Raw genomic sequence first — 18687 nt, forward strand, 5'->3', positions numbered from 1 at the left:
TCTCACATGACAAGACAGACCTGTAATAGTTTGCAACTCTTCTTACAAGAATCTTAGAGTTTTACAAACATGATTCTTCAGTATAACATTCTTGTGAAACAACACTGATAGCAGAAGCACAGGCTTCTTATATGATTAGCCCAATGCGATAAAGATGCTTCAGGAGAACTTGAATTTCTGATTCTTGTTTTAGTTCACCCCACTAATGGTAAAGTCCTCTTAGTAAAAATGAGGACAGTTCCTAAATTATATAAATTACAGTTAGTTAATCTTTTCTAAGTCAAGGCCAGGACATTCTCCCAAAAGAGATGTACGGTGGATCTTTCACTAGAAACATATGACTGAGAATCAAAAAAGAAAAGAAAAGAAAAAAAAAGTATCACTGAGATAAAAGAAATCAGCTAACAGAAAAAAACAAATGTGAACAAATCTTTTCTCTCAGCTTCTCTTTCACTTCAGGTGGGCTGAGTAGAAACCTATCTACAAATGGATTAATATCCTGATACAAATCATGCCAAGGAAGGAAAAGCCTCATGAAAATCTGAGGACAAAAGAAAAAGGAGAAGCTAGACCTCTCTCCTCCCCAACGCAGAGCTGCAAAACTAGACGCTACACAAATCAAACTTGCAAATCAAAGGAGAGTGCCAAAAGATCATAACTGGTCTTCCTCATACAACACATCTCTAAACAGCCACTTAATCCTTACAATAAACTACTCAAGTACATAGTTTCCTGCATGGGTATTACGTCAGATGTTACCACTATCTGCAACGTGCAGTAATCAGTCTCAAATTAGTAGATGCAAGGGCCGTTTCTGCTGTACTTAGTCATTTAATTGACATACTAATAAAGTGAATGAGGGATGGCAATACATGACCTGTGATGAACCTCGGGAACTCCACTCAGGACAGCCTAGCAAGCACATTCCAAGCAGTTAAAAAACCCAAAATAATACAAAACCAAACTTATCCTGTAAGTTATCAGGTTTTCAGTGAGGCTCAACAAAATACAGAGCCCAACTTCTACCAATCTAGACAGATCTTCCACTCTGCTTTGTACAGTGCAGCTGCACTATTTTTAAGGTAGCCCACGCAATGTAAACACTGCGTGGGATGCAAAAACATACCCACAAGAACACATACTTCATTTGACTCTCGAATCAAATCAGTAATGTCCACTTTTGGATGGTCACTCTTTGTATCGCTGAGGTTGGAGCCCTGCTGCACAGCTGGAGGCAAAGGACTGTCTTTGTTAGTGACACTGTCAAAAAATCTGCACAAAGCAAACACACAAGAAATCAGCAGGAACCAGTTTATCACACCAAAATGGTAACATCAGCATCCACTGAAGAAAAAGTACGCAGAGAATGGGAAATAGCAAAGAACATCAGCATGACTAGCACGTGCTGTAACAGTAACAAAGATACACAAACATGGGAACCAGCTACCCAGAGAAGGTTGTAGAGCTTTTAGCCTTGTGAGTTTGTAAGACCCAGCTAGAAAATAACATGCCTGATGTGATCTAGTGCTAGCAGTAACCCTCTTTTGAGGGGGAAGTTAGACTAGACACTTGCCAAGGTCCCTTCCACTCAGCATTCCCCTGGTTCTATAATCCATTTAGCAAGGTTGTACCACATAACTGGGGGAGAGGAAAAGAGCCTTGTCCTGAACTGTCACCAAGGCAATCTTAACTCCCTCAGATGCATAAGCCAAGCCATGCCTGAACTGCTTTTATTCATCATACCTACAGAACCAGCCTAGACACATCCATTATGGAGCTGCCCAGTTCCTTCACCAACATCGAGGAACACCTATCTACAGACTGACAGCTTCCTTTTTCTTGAGGAGAGGCAAACTCCTGTTATCATTTTTTTAAACCTATCAGCATACTGCAGGCTGGATTAACTGTGCAACAGAAGTGTTACAGCCAGATAAAATGTTGAAGGCAAAAGTTCAAAAGGAGTTCATAATAACTATCAAATCTTGGGTGTTAAGTGGAAATAGTAGCTTGTTTGGTTCAAGTGAAAATGAAAACTTCACCACACTTCTAGATTTTAAATTTTAACATATTTAAACTGGGTGAATGTTCTCTTACTGTTAGGTTTTTTAAATGTTAAATATTTAAATGAGTACAGCTAGGTTTTACAATAAATACTAGGCTGCTCTTATAATAAAAATTACATTTTCCTCATTAGTTCTGTAGCTCCCACCCTATTAAACATGCATCATTTAGAAGTCTCACTAAAAGGAAATTCTTATTATCAGTTCTTAACAGTCATAACTGACTCCTATAGCACGGTCATTTTGTTGGTTTAACACTCCACGATACACAATGACAGCAGCAACCACAGAATTTAGGTACGTAGCAAAGCAAAACTGCAAGTTTTGCTTGCAATACTTCAGTTTTAAATGCACTTCATGTTGCATATTTGAATTTATTCTTCAAAAGCTAATATCAAACAGATAACTGGTCATGATCGTCCTCATTGCTTTTTTTTTTTTTTTGGTCTTATTTCTATTTTAAGTCATTAGCAGCAGAGAAGTCAGTAGCCTAAACTACAAGAACCAAGCTGTAGAGTATGTTGTCGGTAAGTTGATGCCCAAACTATTTGGAACAGTCTTAGTGTGCTCTAGACTACCTCATCGTTAAGGAAAGCCACCTTCTACAAGTGATATAAATTCCAGGCAAAAAACACAGTGCTTTTACTTTAAAATATTCAAAATGGCAATGGTTTTTAGAAGAACTTAAATGGAGGATGGGATTTTCAGAGGATCCAGGCACACTTCCCAGCCACTCCTTCCAGTATTCCAGCCCGAGATGAACACTTAATTCCTTCAAAGCCTTTGGAAGGCTTGGCCAGATGTCTTCTCACCTGCCCCAGAACAGCTTATCAATTTGCAATTATAGCAGCTACGGCACAGCCCACAAAAATAATAGTTTCACTGATACCTGTTGAGAACAGTGACCGCTTCTGCGTCATCCTTACAAGTCAGCAACTTCTCCATGTTGTATTCCAGCACTGCGAGACCCAGCTGCAAGATTGCCTTTATTCCATCATAGAAGAAACAGTCCACCACATTGACTGCACTTTCGATAGGCAGCACACTGATAAAAAGGGTAAGGAACCAGGAGAGAGAGACCGAGGAGAAAAAAGTCATGTCCGTCATGTGGTCTGTCAACTGAGGCAGATGAACCCTGATGAGCTCCTCAAACACTGCCTGATCTACCAAGGCACCTGCAGGGAAAGGATAACAAAACCACCACCCAAATCTTAATACAGAGAAGCACACTTTTCTCAGAGCACCAGCCAGAACTAAAGCCCTTGTCCTAATGCAACTTTGTTGTAAAAGCAAATACAGGCCTAGCCGCGTGGAACCGTTGGCTTCGTTCCCTACGCTGGAAGCTACACACTCTATGCGTGGGGCCAGAGCCTTGCGGCACGCTGTAAAGTGTGTTAGTACTTTTGTGGGTGCATGGCTACTTCCAATGATTCTCCTGACAGCCAACACACCCTCTCTGCAATTAGAGAGAAACTTCACATCCCATTTTCTCCTAGCGTATACACCTGCAAGTACCGATTATGAGATCAAAGACTAAGACTGGACCTGGAGTAAGTCTTTTTCCTTTATTTAAGCTGACTAAGTGTCAAATAAATAGTATGAATTGCAGTTATAATTGCAAAGGAATAGCATAATAGTCTAATTGACTGCTTCCTGAGTAGTTATTCCTAGAGTAATGACAACATCTGAAAATCATACCCACTCCTGCTTAAGGAGGAGTCTTGGGATGTTCTCTGTAACTTCCATTTTCTACTTCCCAATACTAAACCAAATGCAACACTTTCTCTCCACTGTTCAGCCTTCAGCTCGTTCCTTACATTTGTTCTTAATGAGTGATCATTTACACTCAGTTCTAGACAGATAAAAAGACAGACGGATGTTACCAATGATTCGACGATTGAAATAATCAGGTAGCATCCTTTCACACACAGCAACCAAAAGCCAGAATGCTTCCTCCTCTTTAGCATACAGCAGAAGTACTGATGTCAAAATATTCATTGCCTGCATTTAAACAGGAAAGAAAGTATTTACGAGGAGAGATGGTGAAAACACAACTCCTGTTATTTGTTAAAACTTACACTTCTGAAAGCACTTTACAGCACGTTTTCAGAGTGCTAGGATAACCTACAGCCATATCCAGTGTAAGTCTTTTACCTCTATATTATTGAATACAGAGCATAGTATTTAAACTACATAAAAATATTTTTAAGGGCTAAAAGTCTAGTAAGAATGCAAAGGCATATATGACGTGGACCTGACAGCATTTATAAAGAAATCCAAGCACAACATAAAAACCTCACCTTACATAGTGGGATGAAATAAGCAAAGTAAGTGAACCACCAAGCAAGAAACCACTACATATTTATGGGATTGATTTTATGAAGTGCCACTATTCTGCCTTCATGGGCTAATATTTAGACAACCAACAATAAGAGTCTCAAAACTGCTGTACCTGACAATATCCAATTTGGGGATTCCTGTATGCATAAGCTGTAAGAACTCTCCTGAGTGCAGAAATTCCGGTGTCACTTTGAAAAGCAGGATGCTCAGGTAAGGAGCGACGTAAATCTCGTTCAATTTCATCAGTAGCTAAAGTGCAAGTTCCTAAGGACTTTTCCACCAACTCAGTGTAATAACCAGGGTTGGATGCCATATCGTTTACAGCACCTGCCAATACATTGTATTGCACAGTATTAAGAAGACAACAGTAAAGCATCTACATGATTGCCTGCAATTTGAATAAAAGATTTTGGTGACTACCGAGGTACCTCATCAATCTCCAGATGTTACTGCAGTAATGTATCAGGGTAACTCGACTGAAATTAATGTAATTACTCTGAAATGAAAACAGCAAAGCGAAATAAAATAAGGCTTGGAGGAAATCTAAGTCACTTTCCATTACAAAGTTGATTTGTACTTTCTTTTTTTGTTTCACTGGGGGGGGACCTTCCTCTCACCTATAATTTTGCCCAAGTTTTGCAGCAAACACAATACCTTCCTGTTTGTAGAGCTGGGAACAGAATAGAAAAACTAGGCAAAAGACTGATGTTTACCTAATTAATTCCATAACTTTTTTCAGTCTGGTAACAAAAGCATAAATGCCTATGTAAATGCTCAAAGAACACCAGCAAAGATAAATCCATGTTCACATGTCCTCAAAAGGAACTACCATACAGGGGGCTGAATGAAGAGTATAAAATATTAGGATAAACAGATCCTCTGAACAGCAGAAAGCTCTGCCCAGGGGGACACAGTGAGTACAGCTAACGGATAAGGTCCTGGGGGGCTCATCAAAATCTGCAGCTCATTTTCTGAATCTGACACAGGCTTCCTGTATGACCCTGACCAAGTCAGTGGCTGCCGCTTTTCTAAGTGTTTTGGTGAACAGGAATAGAAAGTGCACAGGGGTGTTGTAAAGCAGTGTCTTAACTCCCTGGGCCTCCATTTCCTCGAGTTAAGTGCTCTGCCACAGGTGTGCTCTACAGAAGAAAGCCACAAAAGCGCACTCGGAGCTTTGGCAAGAGATCCCATATGTATAAGGAAGTCCACAATTCCTGTACATCTCACTCTTTAAACCAAGCTACAGTGCATAGCGAAGAGTTGCCAATAACTGTGGCCGAATTCTCTGCGAGGAAAACATTTCTTTTTTGTGTCTGGTAACACTATCCTCTCAGAAAGCTTAAACCAGAACAATTGAAACAGTCCCACAAACATGCTTTTCTTTTTCGCCAGTAAAGAGGCTCTGCTGAAACTGATTGTCCCCTGGAACAGCATGTATTCTTACTGCTGTTTTTCAGTTGAGTTTGTCGTAAAAGAAGCAGATGCAGGTTTAGTCTGAAACAATGCAAAACATAATAATAGACAAAATTATCCTGTTCATCATTTTGAAGTGTCTCTCTTCAGAAACATTTGAATAAATTGCCAGAGGTAAGAGCATTTTTTTGTCAGACTACATGCAGTCAGCAACTAGAACATCCATACAGTAGAGTCCACAAAACGAAGCAATTATATTTGGTATGCAGTACCTGAGAAGAGTAGCCAGAGCTCTCCTCTTAATGCCTCTGGGATCCCTCTTACAACTAGGTCTCGAGTCTTCTTTGTTCGAAACATACTGACACCATGTCCCCGTTCAACAAAGAGGATGTTCCAGGACTGCTCTTTCATTTTTTCTTTCAACTACGAAAAGCAGAAGACAACAAGTATTAAGTATACTGAGACATCTTCCTCAGGTTTCAGTGAATAGACTCAAATTTTGCTCTCAGTTGTATTCATACAAACTGGAAATCACAGCAGTGGCATCCATATTAACGTGAAATTAAAGCTGATGCAAAACAGAGCAAAATCTAACCTGCGTATAGTATAAGTTTGTCATACAATGCAATCCCCTAAACAACCTACCATCCCTTGAATTATATTATTACAAGAATGTCTACACCAGGTCAGACAAAAGGTGAATCTACTCAAGCAGCCCATCTGACAGAAACCAACAGCAAGTGCCGCAGGACAGTAAGGTTAGGCAAAAGTCTGCAAAATCCTCCTCCACTCTCCATCAAATAGAAGCACAGGCACCTCCTCAGCAGAGGCATTCTCTCTGAATTTAACAACATACAGCACATTTTTCCCTGCAAATTGCTTTCTGAATCCAGCAAACCTGCCGCCTTCTAACTTCACTTGAAGCCCCCTTGTTGCTGTATTAAGACAGCAAACAATCACTCCCTTTCACCTTTTTCAGGCCACTCCTAAGTTCAACGTTTTCCTTACTTCCCACTTGAGAACGATTCCAACCTGTGAACACCAATAACCGTAAGCAAGCTGGATTTTCATTTTAAATGAAGTCATCACAAACCAATTGTTATGTTTCATTGTTCACTCTTCTGCTAAACTTATTAAAAAAAAAAAATCAATAAGTAGACAGCCCTACTTGTTACCTCTAGATTGAACCATTTGCAGCTTTGGCACTACATCAACAAGAATTACGTAATTATCAAAGGACCACGAAGTACTAGGGATTTAAAAGGAGCGGATGAACAGTGACAGAGCAGTGAGACAGCTAACCAGTGCAAGGTGCAGCTGCGCAGACAAATTCTGCCATCGTAGTTCTCCTGAGGTGTTCCAAACAACACATTGCCAGCATAATGGATAAGAAAATTCAACATTTGATATAATTGCTATGGTACAAAAACTAGAGGTACAGTAAAACTTCCTCTTGTAAGACTCTTTTTCAGCTATTTCCCTGTAAATAGATACACATTTGTATGGTACATATGTACATACAAACAAATCTGCTTATTGTAACTTGGGCCAATTTTAAAATACCCCATCTTTTGTTGCTGCTTTGTGATAAACAGTGTAACATTTTCTTGGTAAAGGGTAAATAGAAGGAAAAAAAGAGGAACGTGAATGAAAGCAGTACAAAGACGGCAAGGAAAAGAGGCTGAAGAGGAGGTTCAGACTGCTTACGTGTGGTGGCAGGTTTCTCTGTGCTCATTTGAGAGCTCTAACAAACAAACAATGAGAAAAAGCATTTGGCCATGATTGCACAATGAAAACACGCCAAGTGATTATTTGCAAAGTCAACTCACTGTCACAGACGCCCGCTTAATTACTCCGACAAATTAACATATTTCAATTTCAACACGTCTATGAACTGCTCTTTGCTAACAGCAATAAAAATGTACTAACTGTCACAGATGAAATAACATCCCACAGAAACTCAACAGGCAAAACAGGTTGCTTCCTTTTTTTGATTCCCCATGCTTTGTTGCATTATATTAGCTGACAGAGTTGGAACAGAATGGCTCCAAATGGTGGAAAGCACACAGAGGGATGGCATGACATCAGTGTCATTATTCTCCCACGGTTTCTCAGTCTCTCCTCAGTTTATTTACATGAGCTCCAATTAGCACTAGGAGAGAATCAATAATCAGGAAAATGTGCAGGAGAATGAAGTCTAGTTGGATTACAGAGAGCAATTAATAGGTGAAAACACTTATGCCCATATAGGTTTTACATTTAATCAAACATTTATCAACCAGATAGGACGTTTTTACAAACTAGCAATTTCCATCAACAGAGCAGATAACAGTGTATGAATCTGAACTTCAGTAGGACCAGTCACGTAAGTAAAACCTGCTTCACAAAAAGAAGACTGGCAAAATCTCCCAACTCAGACAAAACTGAAGTTTTGAATTTACCTGCAGAGTAGGAGGAGGCGAAGATAGTAGAAACAGTGAAACAGATCCTTCGTAAAGTACAAGACTACTAATAAACCACTGATTATGCACCATTCAGTTCCTCTGAAGCCAAGCAATTGATGATCAGATGCTGCAACTCATGCAAGGCTCCAGGGCTGAACACGGTGAACACGGCCACCTCATTTTCTGTGCATGCAGCAGTAAGATTTAACATTTTTAAAGCAATTAAAGATGCCAAAAGGAAAAGTAAAATTTGTCTGCTTTTGTTCAACATACTATAAAAAGCAGAACTTAAAAAATTTGGATTCCCTTTTCTCCTGCCCAAAAGGTGTTTATTTTCTGCTATTTCTAATATCAAAAATTCCATATCTTCATTTACCTAGTGATGCTGAAAGACTTAAATTTTAAAATAGAAGCTTTCTGTCTTCTTGCACACACCATGGAGAAGCAAAAATAGGATGTCCTACTGGAAAAAACAATTAAAGAAACGTTCCCCAGAGCTTAACTTTGTTCGACAGAAGTGCAAAAGAACGAAGCAAGGAAGAAATGAAGTCAATTTCTTGATAACATTCTCCTGGCCCCCAAAGAGTTTGTAGCGACTTTGTATCTTGACAATTCGGATAGATAACGAAACATGTTCACTATCACAAAACAAACAGCCAGCTCTTCCCTGAGGGGTGGAAGAGCAGGAGGAATTAGCTCCATGAAGATAAGGCATATCATTATTAATAAGATGAGCAGAAAATTGAATGGAGCCATGAAGATACACCCTGTGGACTCCAAATACAGAAAATGCAGATGAAAGAAGACTGGCAAAGCCCCAGAGGAAATAAGCAGCCTTGCTGGAATACATTTTGAATGTACTTTAGTTCTTTTAAACCAGATTCCAAACAAACGTTGGCCATTTTATCCCTTACCATTTTAGAGTCTAGATTCTCAGCATCCTGAGGATGGTAGACAGTCATTAGGGCTTCTGTACTGACAGTTTTGCTGTTATCTCTCTCATCCACCTTTGACGGTCCCACATCAAAATCCTTTGGACTGTCAGAGGCAGAACTAGCTGCAACCTTGAAAGAAAATGTAACAGTGGTAGTTATAAATGTCAAACGATCCTTAAAGAAGCAGCGCACATACCAGAGACCATTTTGCTTCTAGACCCATCATTGTTTATTATATTAAGTTACAGGTACCAGATATAGACTTCCAAAATAAATTAAAAACAGCAATCCCTGCTCAGCATAGTTGGGCTCTCAGGAGGCTGCACTTAAAAAAATCTCTGCAGCCAAAAACTTAATTATGAAAGGACAAATACTCATAATGAGAACTGCAATAGACAGGGAGGCCTGACCATCCACCACCACCGAAGTCAAAAGAAAAGTATTCATTTAAATACACAGAAATGCCAAGAGCATTTGAAAACCAGCATTAGAACCTGGATTGTTTTTCAAAACCTGATGGAAAACAAAGTATAAAACCCAAAACAGAATGCATTCACAGTTGCACCACTGTTTAACACATTCTCTTTCATACAGGCACAGAGTTACTTGGTTTTCCTCATCTTAAAACCAGAGGTACATGTCTTAGCATTTCTGCTGATATCAAACTATCTTGCTTTTACTGCTCGTTTTTGCCTTTTAACCCTTAAGAATCAAAATCGCAAGGTAGAGATTTTGCTGATACACTGATTATTTTCTACCAAAAGGCATTTATTTGTACACCTCTCCACTCTTAACAACTGTCACTTTAGAAGCTCTCCAGCCGATTCTATTTAATTTTTTTTTCAGGGGAATATCTTCAGGGAAGAGATACAGCAATCATAATAAATAATGCTTGCTAGGGATGTTTTGCAGGCATGAAAATACACATACCGATTTTTTTCACATTTAGAAACAACCTTACAATCATTTCATCAACTTCCCGAGTCAAATATCTGGCAAAAACTGACACAGCTACACATAATTTTACATCAGACTGGTGGATTTTTGTTTTAATGTAAAGGGTCTGAAGGCAAGAGATCGTAACATGATTTTTTAAAGAGAAAAAAAGACTTAGACAATTTGAAATCTAGAGGTACAGCAGACTGTTACCCATCTTGCATCTAGATTTGGACTTAAATATAAAGGTATTGCATTACACAGCAAAATCCTGACAATGATACGTAAACTCTTAGTAAGACCACACCATCTTATTCCTAGAAACAGGTACTATGAAATTGGAACTAGCAAAGCAGTTACCTCTGTATTTATGTTGTGTTGTGGACTGGAAGTTGTGTTGCATTTCATTCTGAGCTTTGCCACAAGCTGTTCAAAATCTCTAACCTCCGTGAAACGAAAAGCTGTTTTTCCTTTGGTACTAATGCTGACTCCTCTGTTGGCTGAATCTGTCTTATCCACCCCTGTGACCTACAGAAACAAGGATATATAAATTAGGCAACAAATTTCACCAGCTTACTTCTAAAAGAGAAAACTTGTTAAAAACACACCTGTACATGAAACAGTAGTATGAAGCTCCATACAAGCAGAATTAGCAACGCAAGTAACAAACTCTCTATTTTAAAGCTTGGTGGTCTGGAGCTATTCTAGCACAACCTACTAAGTGGCATGCAATAGATTTTTGAGAGAGTACCAAACATCTCTGGTTTTGCCAGCTGTGAGTGCTGAGCTCATTTTAAAATCTTGCCTCCTTCTACCCCTTCTACCTGCTGAAGCTGCTACTTTTTTTCTTTTAATTCGAAAGCAGACAAAACATGGCTTTTGCAAGTAATCAAACGAAACAAGTTTCAGAATAATGAATTTCCACTGAGAATACCGTTTCAAAGACAGCTGTCACTACACATGACAGATGGAGCTGATTTTAATTGCCATGATGAAACAGGTACAGATTAAAGCAGTTAATACACTTTAATAATGCAAGTACAAGTGAGACAATCACCAACAGCTAGGCTGACTGCCATTGCTGATGGTTTTTATATTGTTAAAGGTAAAGAATGAAGGACCACTGAAATAAAGTAACTCTGCAGTACCGTAGAACAAATAGTGAGGGCCTGACAATCCACAAGAATAAATTTATAGTCAGCTCCTTTAACAGAGCCTCTTCTTGCTTTTCACAGGTTATGGAAGTCTCTATTGTTTGCAGGACTATTTATAGACAATGAAATAAATTGCTTTCTCTGGGCGGGGAACACCAAATGTATTGCTGAAATTAGCTCAGCTCACCCCCCTATGTCAGGCAGTATGTACACGGTATGTAGAGCAATTACAGAACCTGGTTAATTTTTAGGCTATTGTAAAACATGTTTGGGTGCTGATGAAAAGGTTTTAGCACTGGAAGACTGAAGTGTGGCCATGTCCCAGATCACATGAAGTCAAGAGAGCAATGGAGAACAGGGTTTTTTTCAGAAGTTACTCCACAGTCCAGCTATAGTACTCGACAGAAATATGAATGCTGACCCCTTCACAATATGGTCCTTATTCAGTCTGTGGAGACTATCAGCTGAAATGACACTGATACTTTTTCACCACCGACTGTCAATGGGTTTTCCTACAGACTTTTGCACAGACAGCACTTGCTCAACTGCTGCAAAAAGAACTGCACTACTGAGCTGAAAAGAAACACAGCACAGCAATTACTAATCTTCAAGATCCTTTACCCTCTCCATTCTTTACTTTTTATCTCGAGAAGGCCTCATTAACTCATTTTCAAGAATTAAGCATAAGCTTTTTCATTTTTTAAAAGAAAAAAGTATTAAAAATTTGGATTGTGTATCCAGCTACAGAAAAGACAAAGAGGATACAGGGAACCAAGCTGAAACAGGAAAGCAGTCCTACAAACCCACAAACAGAATTCCTACATGTAGTATCCAAGGTAGGGGGAATGTATGACATCCTACATGAATTTGAAGTAAGCAGATTCTAATGAAAATCTGCTAACCTAGCATTAAACTACACAAGTGCAAAACTTCTGGTATGACTGGCTGTGACTTGTAGTTTGCATTACCTCTCTTAATGGAATGATTACACTGCACAGGCTGCCATCCTGGCTAGCAAAGCAGATGTAGTTTTCTGAAACGCACATTTTCCCATGGGTGTTATAATGACTGAAAGGGACCCATAAGAAGCACTCATGAACCTCCTTCAAGGTCTCTTCTTTGGGTAGCCTGAAGAATGCACTAAACTGCTCACTGTGGGCACGGCTCTCTAGGCCTCTAGATTACAAACAAAACAAAAAACAGGGTAGGAGAGAGAAAAAAAAAATTAAATAAGTTTAAAATATTTTTACAAATAGAAAAGACAGTAAAACCTCATGTTCTCCCATAATCCGCGGGGTCAAGCTGGAGGGTTCAATGTTTTGCTTGAAGAGGGAACAGAGGGCAGGACCACAACTATCTATATACACCCACTTAACAAAACACTTAAAAACTTCACCCAACAGAAATAGATTCAAGCATGTACTTAGACAGTAAAACACTTTGCTGAATCAAGGCCTACAGGTAGTGCAGAAAAACATACTCATAGTCTGAACTGCTCTGTTTCCCCACCCATCAGAACAGTCCATTTAAACCTAACCCAAGCTTTGGCTTGACAGAGCATTAATTAGCTAGAAATATAGCACACGTTGTAAACATTTGCCGTGGGCTAATTCTTCACAGGTAACTGCAGCCAGAAACAATCTTTTGGTTGTAGAGCAGCATCCCTCTCCAGCATTGCTGCCAAACTGAGGTCTCAATTACCCAGGAAATAAAACCTAAATCAGGTTTTATTATCCAAGTTCAATAAAACTAAATAGCTTATTTTTTCTTAAATCATAGGTGCATGGAGCTTTAAGTAGAAACAATTATTAGCAAAATGCATTATCATAATTTCTAATTTGCAGATCGGTAACATTTTCCAACAAAGATTTAGTCCCTTTATGTGAATTTAAATTGCCTAACAATAGACTTGCTTGTCCTGGTTACTTTTCACAGTAAATAGCTGTAGCCCACAGATCAAAACCTGAACATTTGCTTCAACAGAAACCAGAACTGAAGAGAAACCATAAAATTACTACCAGGAATAATCACACAGATTCCTTGAGAAGGAAGGACCTTAACCATCAGGTTGCTTACAAACACATCCTTCCCACTGCCTAAAATACTGTTGTAAATAAGGAAAGCCACGCACCCATCTGCAACTCATTGATTTTATCACCCATCTGCAGTGGCAGAAAAGCCATGCAGTTATCATTTACATGTTTATGAAACGATTTATTCTCCACCTTATCCTTCCTCATCAGGTCTCTTTGGAGACACTGCAGCTTCATTCTTAATTTTCTAGTCCTAAATGCTGCTAGGAACGCCTTCTAAACATTCCAACTACTATAAACACTATAGTTGAAGACCAGCTCTGAAACTTTTGATCACTTCCTGCCTTCATACAGACTTTTGATACCGCAAAGTAACAATAAATTACAATGCCTCACTTTGCTTTGATCCCAAATTTTAGTGAGACACTCATTTAAGAGAACACCAGCTTTGCTGATATTTATATATCTCCTTAAGACAGGGATGCTCTTCCCCTTTGCCTAAAAAAGTACTGGGCCCAGAGCAGATAGAGTCTAAGCAATATAGTACCTCTTGGTGATCTGCAGGGGATCATGAAGGACTAGGTCATTTTCAAACGTCTCCTTGTCAAAAAGCCTCCTAACAGCATAGTTTGCCAGCTGCTCCATGAGAAGGAACGTTTCACTAATGTGCAAAAACATGGAAAAATAGTGATCTTCCCCACGGGAGCACACATGAATGCTCTCTGTCAGAATCACGTTGGAAGTCTTCTCAAGTTTTGATATTTCATCCCAGGAGATAATAAGTTTTACTGAAAATACAAATAAAAGCAGATGTGAGTAACTTCTCGTTAGCTGCTACCCCCGTATTAGAAAAAAGAAAAGTGGTGGTCAACAGCACTAACATAATAAAGCAATAATTAAATGATAACACACTTGGAAAGGGCTACAAACTCACAAGCACAAACAGCACTCTCTTCACAATTCCTACGAAATAATTCCATTAGAAAGAATTTTATAGAAAGAAAAACATTAAAGAAACACCATGTATGAAAATACAAGCTGCCATCACCTTTTCTTTACTCTCATGTGAAACTGTAAATTGCAAATCAACACCATCATATAAACTACCCCACTTCAACAGTTTACCAACAGGGCTTCTTAAAGTAAATCAATCATGTATTGGCATTCAGAGGAATTGTGTCCATTAACTATGACATCTCCCAATACAAATTAAAATCAGCTTAGCAAGGATCCTACTTTCTTTATGGTTTCTAGTTTTCACACAAATACACCTATAGCTCAGACTATTAGAGGCATTTGTTTGGGCATTTCAAACTAATATTACACAGGAAAAAAAAAAAAACAAACTATGTGTACTATTATCACTAGTGCATAGCACACCCATGTGAAATATTAAGTCTGTGTGAAGAAATAACTGTAATCCTCACAGACTGAATTAATATGCAGCATGAACTGAAGATGACAGACAATTTTTAGCTATAGTCAACTGCAACAGGTCTGCCTTCTGTCTAAAGCTTATATAGAGGGAGAAAACTAAGGGACATTGTGCAGTAAGTTACACAACCATATTCATTTCTATAAAGTACTTTTATGTTTTCAGGTTATTTTACTCCGTGTTGACATCTGCTGACATGGCAAAATAGCTCCCTTAGGACATACGAAGAATTCTTCCAAATCTGAAAGATAAACAATAAAATGTGAAGGGACTAGGCTTAGTATCAAGGCTTACTCACTTTCTGCTCCTAGCAAAAATGAGTAAAAACTAAGGAAGTTGGTACTAAGATAAAGCCATCCTTGACAGGGTACTCTGCCCTTCCAATAACTGCATGAGTAATAGGTAACCAACTTCTCCTGCTCCGGTAATCCAAAACACTTTTCAAACTTCATAAGACCTTCACGGAACTTCTCAGGATCATCTTCTTTTACAAAGGAACCTTTTCCCTCTTCAGCAATCAAACCCTAAAACAAAAGAACCAGTTACTTTATATGTGCATACATGTGGGCAGGTATCATATATGCACCTGCAAACATACAGTACAGCATCCTCCTAACCAGATAATAAGTTTTAGAACAAGAAGAACAGTCTGAGGATCAAAACACAGGTCACAAATCAAATGTGCTATTTCAGACTCATCCACCAAGTTTCCCACACAACTTAGGCAAGACACACATTCCTAGGTCTCTCATCTTCCGAAATAGATGTATTTTCCTCACTTAATCACAAGAATTCCTGGGCTAAATATTTAGCATATATAAAGTGGACTGTTGCACCTTCACAAAAACATACCATGTACTTCCCAGGCATTATTAAAATTATTGTGAAATAATTTATCAACAGTTTAGTCCACCATCTAAAGGCATCTGGTGTACCATTTACCAAGAAGAGTTTATGTCAAACAATCTTACTTAATTGTGGGGCAGATAAACAGGAACAATGGAGTGTGTTGAAGTTAACAGCCACATACTACTCAGTCAGAAGTATGTAGCACTACGCTGCTGTCCTTTGATGTCCTAAAGAGGACATATTATTCGTGTACGTTTAAAGGAAAAAAATACTTAGCCTCTCCCAATTATGTCACGTGCCTCTTACTTACTCTTATCTTTCCCTGGACAAAGCTCGTAATATCTTCATTTGAATCAAATACCGACAAAGTCTTCATAACATTGTGTTCTAACCACTCCCAGTGTTCTGTTATTTCTTCTCTGCTCGATCCTGATTGAAAGAAAAAGTTAGTATTACTTAAACACAGAACAGACTTTAGTCATTTCACTAAAAATATTAATCAAGAGAATACTTAGCAAATTCCCAATTCACAGAGTAATTTAGATACACAAGTCCAGATCACAAGGCTCAGATTTATTGTCCAACTCTTGTGTACGCTAAAAATGTATTTGGCGTACGTTATGTGCACTGCTGTGTTTTTATCTTTCAAGCCCTTTCTGCAGCTGTATTTCTAGCCTTTACATCCAGAAGCATCTCAGCTTTGTCAGCATTGTCAGCATTGTGTGCTCACTGCTGAAGCCTGACTTGAACTGACAGTTCCTTCAGCTCAGCAATACCTCCCCAACACAGATGGCAGAGCATCACTAGAACACTCCCAACCCAATAGCCTAGAAGGTGCGAGACCTGAGATCGAATTCATGAGACTAAGAAGAAAATGAAATCTGGGTCTTTGACATCCTCAGCTTTGATCACTGGCCCACAACAGTTTCCAGAGTAGAACACCAAGACTTTGACCTGCTGTGCAAAATCCCTTCTAACATGTGTAAGGGTGTAAAGCACACATCACCGTAACCAGGAAGGTGGCTAAGATTTCTCTTTGAATGCTTGAAACAACCATTTATGCTGCTTACAACAACCAATTGCTACTTCCTTGTGCTCAGTAGAAGTCCTGGGTTTAGCTCATTCTCTATCAAGTCACATTTTAACTGCATCTCTAACCCTGCTAAAGCTTAGGCGACCACTGCCCAGGAAATTATATCATTCTACCTACAATAAAGTTCTGCTTATGCTGTAATTCCAAACAACGCATCCTTTTCATGCAGTTGCAGGCTTCTACAAGAGGACGGAAGAACAGCTGCACCCCTTATGGAAAACACACACCAGAACTCCTGACGCAGCAGAACAGGCTCACTGATTCACACAAGATGAACAATCCTTGAAACAATGTCTGCCACCATCAGAATTAGTCGGGGGGGTTTTCTGGACCCTCTGGGACTCAAACACATGGGAATAAGGACTGTTTTCTTTCCTTTCATTACATATGTGCAAGAGGAGGAGTAATTTAAAAAACCTGTTATCAATAACCATAAGGAATGCAGAAAACATAGAGCCAAGATAAAATCCAGTGTTCCAAAAATATAAATACTGCATTTGCAAACACCTTAGAGAGAGGCCAACCTTGACACTTTATTTACTTCACACTGCTTTTTAATCTAGGTTTCAGAGAGCTATCACCTACTACATGGTGAATGTCACTGCAACTTTAGAGCAAAGAAAAACCTACCTCACCTGAACTTTCCAGAAATATATTCAGATTACTGGTTTTCTCTAAATACAAAGGAACACTCTTACCCACTAGATACTTCTATAATTAGAGAAATGCTTATGATAATTCATCTTATTCTTTTCACATACTCAATCCCAAATCATGCAAGTGGTAATAGGTAATGAGCAGAGATACCACCAGAGAAACAACAGTAGATGTCCAGCGAATTCAATACTGAGTCAGTTCTTTAAAGACAGGTGGCTCCCCATCAGATGGTGGGAGACAGCGAGAGAGAAAGAATTTACATAGGTTTGAATAGAGGGATTCTAGAATATAAATTAGCTGGCAGTTTCATCCTCCACAGGAATGCTCACAAATCAAATCAGTCAGTGTAATCACATACTATCAATACCCTTTAGCAAGGGCACGCCTTTAACAATTCCTTTTTCCCAATTTACTTCGTAAAGACTAATTAAACACCTTTGAATGGACTCCACATGATTAGTTAAAGTTGCCTTGGGAATTAATAGAAATTGTTCTAAATAAGGTTAAATAGTTAGACTGCGTTACACAGGGTGGATTTGCAACAACACTTTAAAAAATTACATAAAGAGTAATTAACATACCAATTAAATGGCAAACTGATTCTTTTTGTCAGACTACACAGGTAGACTAATTATCTGAGTCACAGGGTGAATTAGAGGCACATATGTAACACAGTAAAAATGAAACTTTTTAATAAATATCTAAATTACTTAGGAGCAGATCCTTAATATGTAACAGCAGGGACAAAATTTAGTCTTTTCAATTTCTTCACAGAAGAAACAATCTGTTTTCTAACACAAAGCGCACTACGTTATGCAGCCTTTTGTTGTAAAGCATACTTACACAGCACAGAATTAACATAAATTCAGCCCTGAAGTGGAAAACCCTTCGAATTTTCCAGGGACTGACCTGATGGCATTAGAATTCCCCAGAGTATATTTCCAACATACTTATTAAAGTACCTTTCTGGTAGCCTGTCACCATCAGTTTTGACTTCTTCAGTAGCCCTGAAATTTTATCTACTGGCAATTCACAAACGGTTCAAATTCTATCAACTTTATAAGGCTGCCCTTTTAAAGTGACATGTAATGAATTACACTAAATTGTTACTAAACAGTTCTCTCACTGACTACTGCCCTTGCAGAACGTGAACAGGAGCAGATTGTGTCACACCATGTAAGGTGTAAACTAGTGACTAAACATCTAAAATAAAATATTCGTATTTTGAAAGTAGCCACCTGTATAGAAACGACAGCAAGAGGCACAATTTTTCATTTAAGGTGAAGCACTGAAGATTCATAATAAAGTGACAACAGCAAAACCCAATGTAACAGCAGC

The 18687-nt window shown here is 38.8% G+C and overlaps 1 protein-coding gene across 4 annotated transcripts in view; it reads right to left on the bottom strand.

Moving 5' to 3' along the window:
- Positions 1–18687, bottom strand: part of TBC1D8B (TBC1 domain family member 8B) — a 37176-nt gene that overhangs the window by 7672 nt on the left and 10817 nt on the right. For 2 of the 4 annotated variants that reach the window (XM_086469660.1, XM_086469659.1), the window contains exons 3-13: positions 15910–16028; positions 15049–15274; positions 13863–14103; positions 12251–12458; positions 10489–10656; positions 9172–9321; positions 6086–6236; positions 4513–4727; positions 3944–4061; positions 2950–3235; positions 1143–1272 (exon numbers count right to left, since the gene is read on the bottom strand). In XM_086469660.1, coding sequence (XP_086325786.1) covers positions 1143–1272; positions 2950–3235; positions 3944–4061; positions 4513–4727; positions 6086–6236; positions 9172–9321; positions 10489–10656; positions 12251–12458; positions 13863–14103; positions 15049–15274; positions 15910–16028 — 2012 coding nt within the window. Of the gene's footprint in view, positions 1–1130; positions 1273–2949; positions 3236–3943; positions 4062–4512; positions 4728–6085; positions 6237–9171; positions 9322–10488; positions 10657–12250; positions 12459–13862; positions 14104–15048; positions 15275–15909; positions 16029–18687 lie in introns of all 4 variants that reach the window. The other 2 variants (XM_086469662.1, XM_086469663.1) reach the window with 2 other exon arrangements.

The sequence above is a fragment of the Leptosomus discolor genome, chromosome 9 (assembly GCF_034619465.1).
Source record: "Leptosomus discolor isolate bLepDis1 chromosome 9, bLepDis1.hap2, whole genome shotgun sequence".
NCBI classification, from domain to species: Eukaryota; Metazoa; Chordata; class Aves; order Leptosomiformes; family Leptosomidae; genus Leptosomus; species Leptosomus discolor.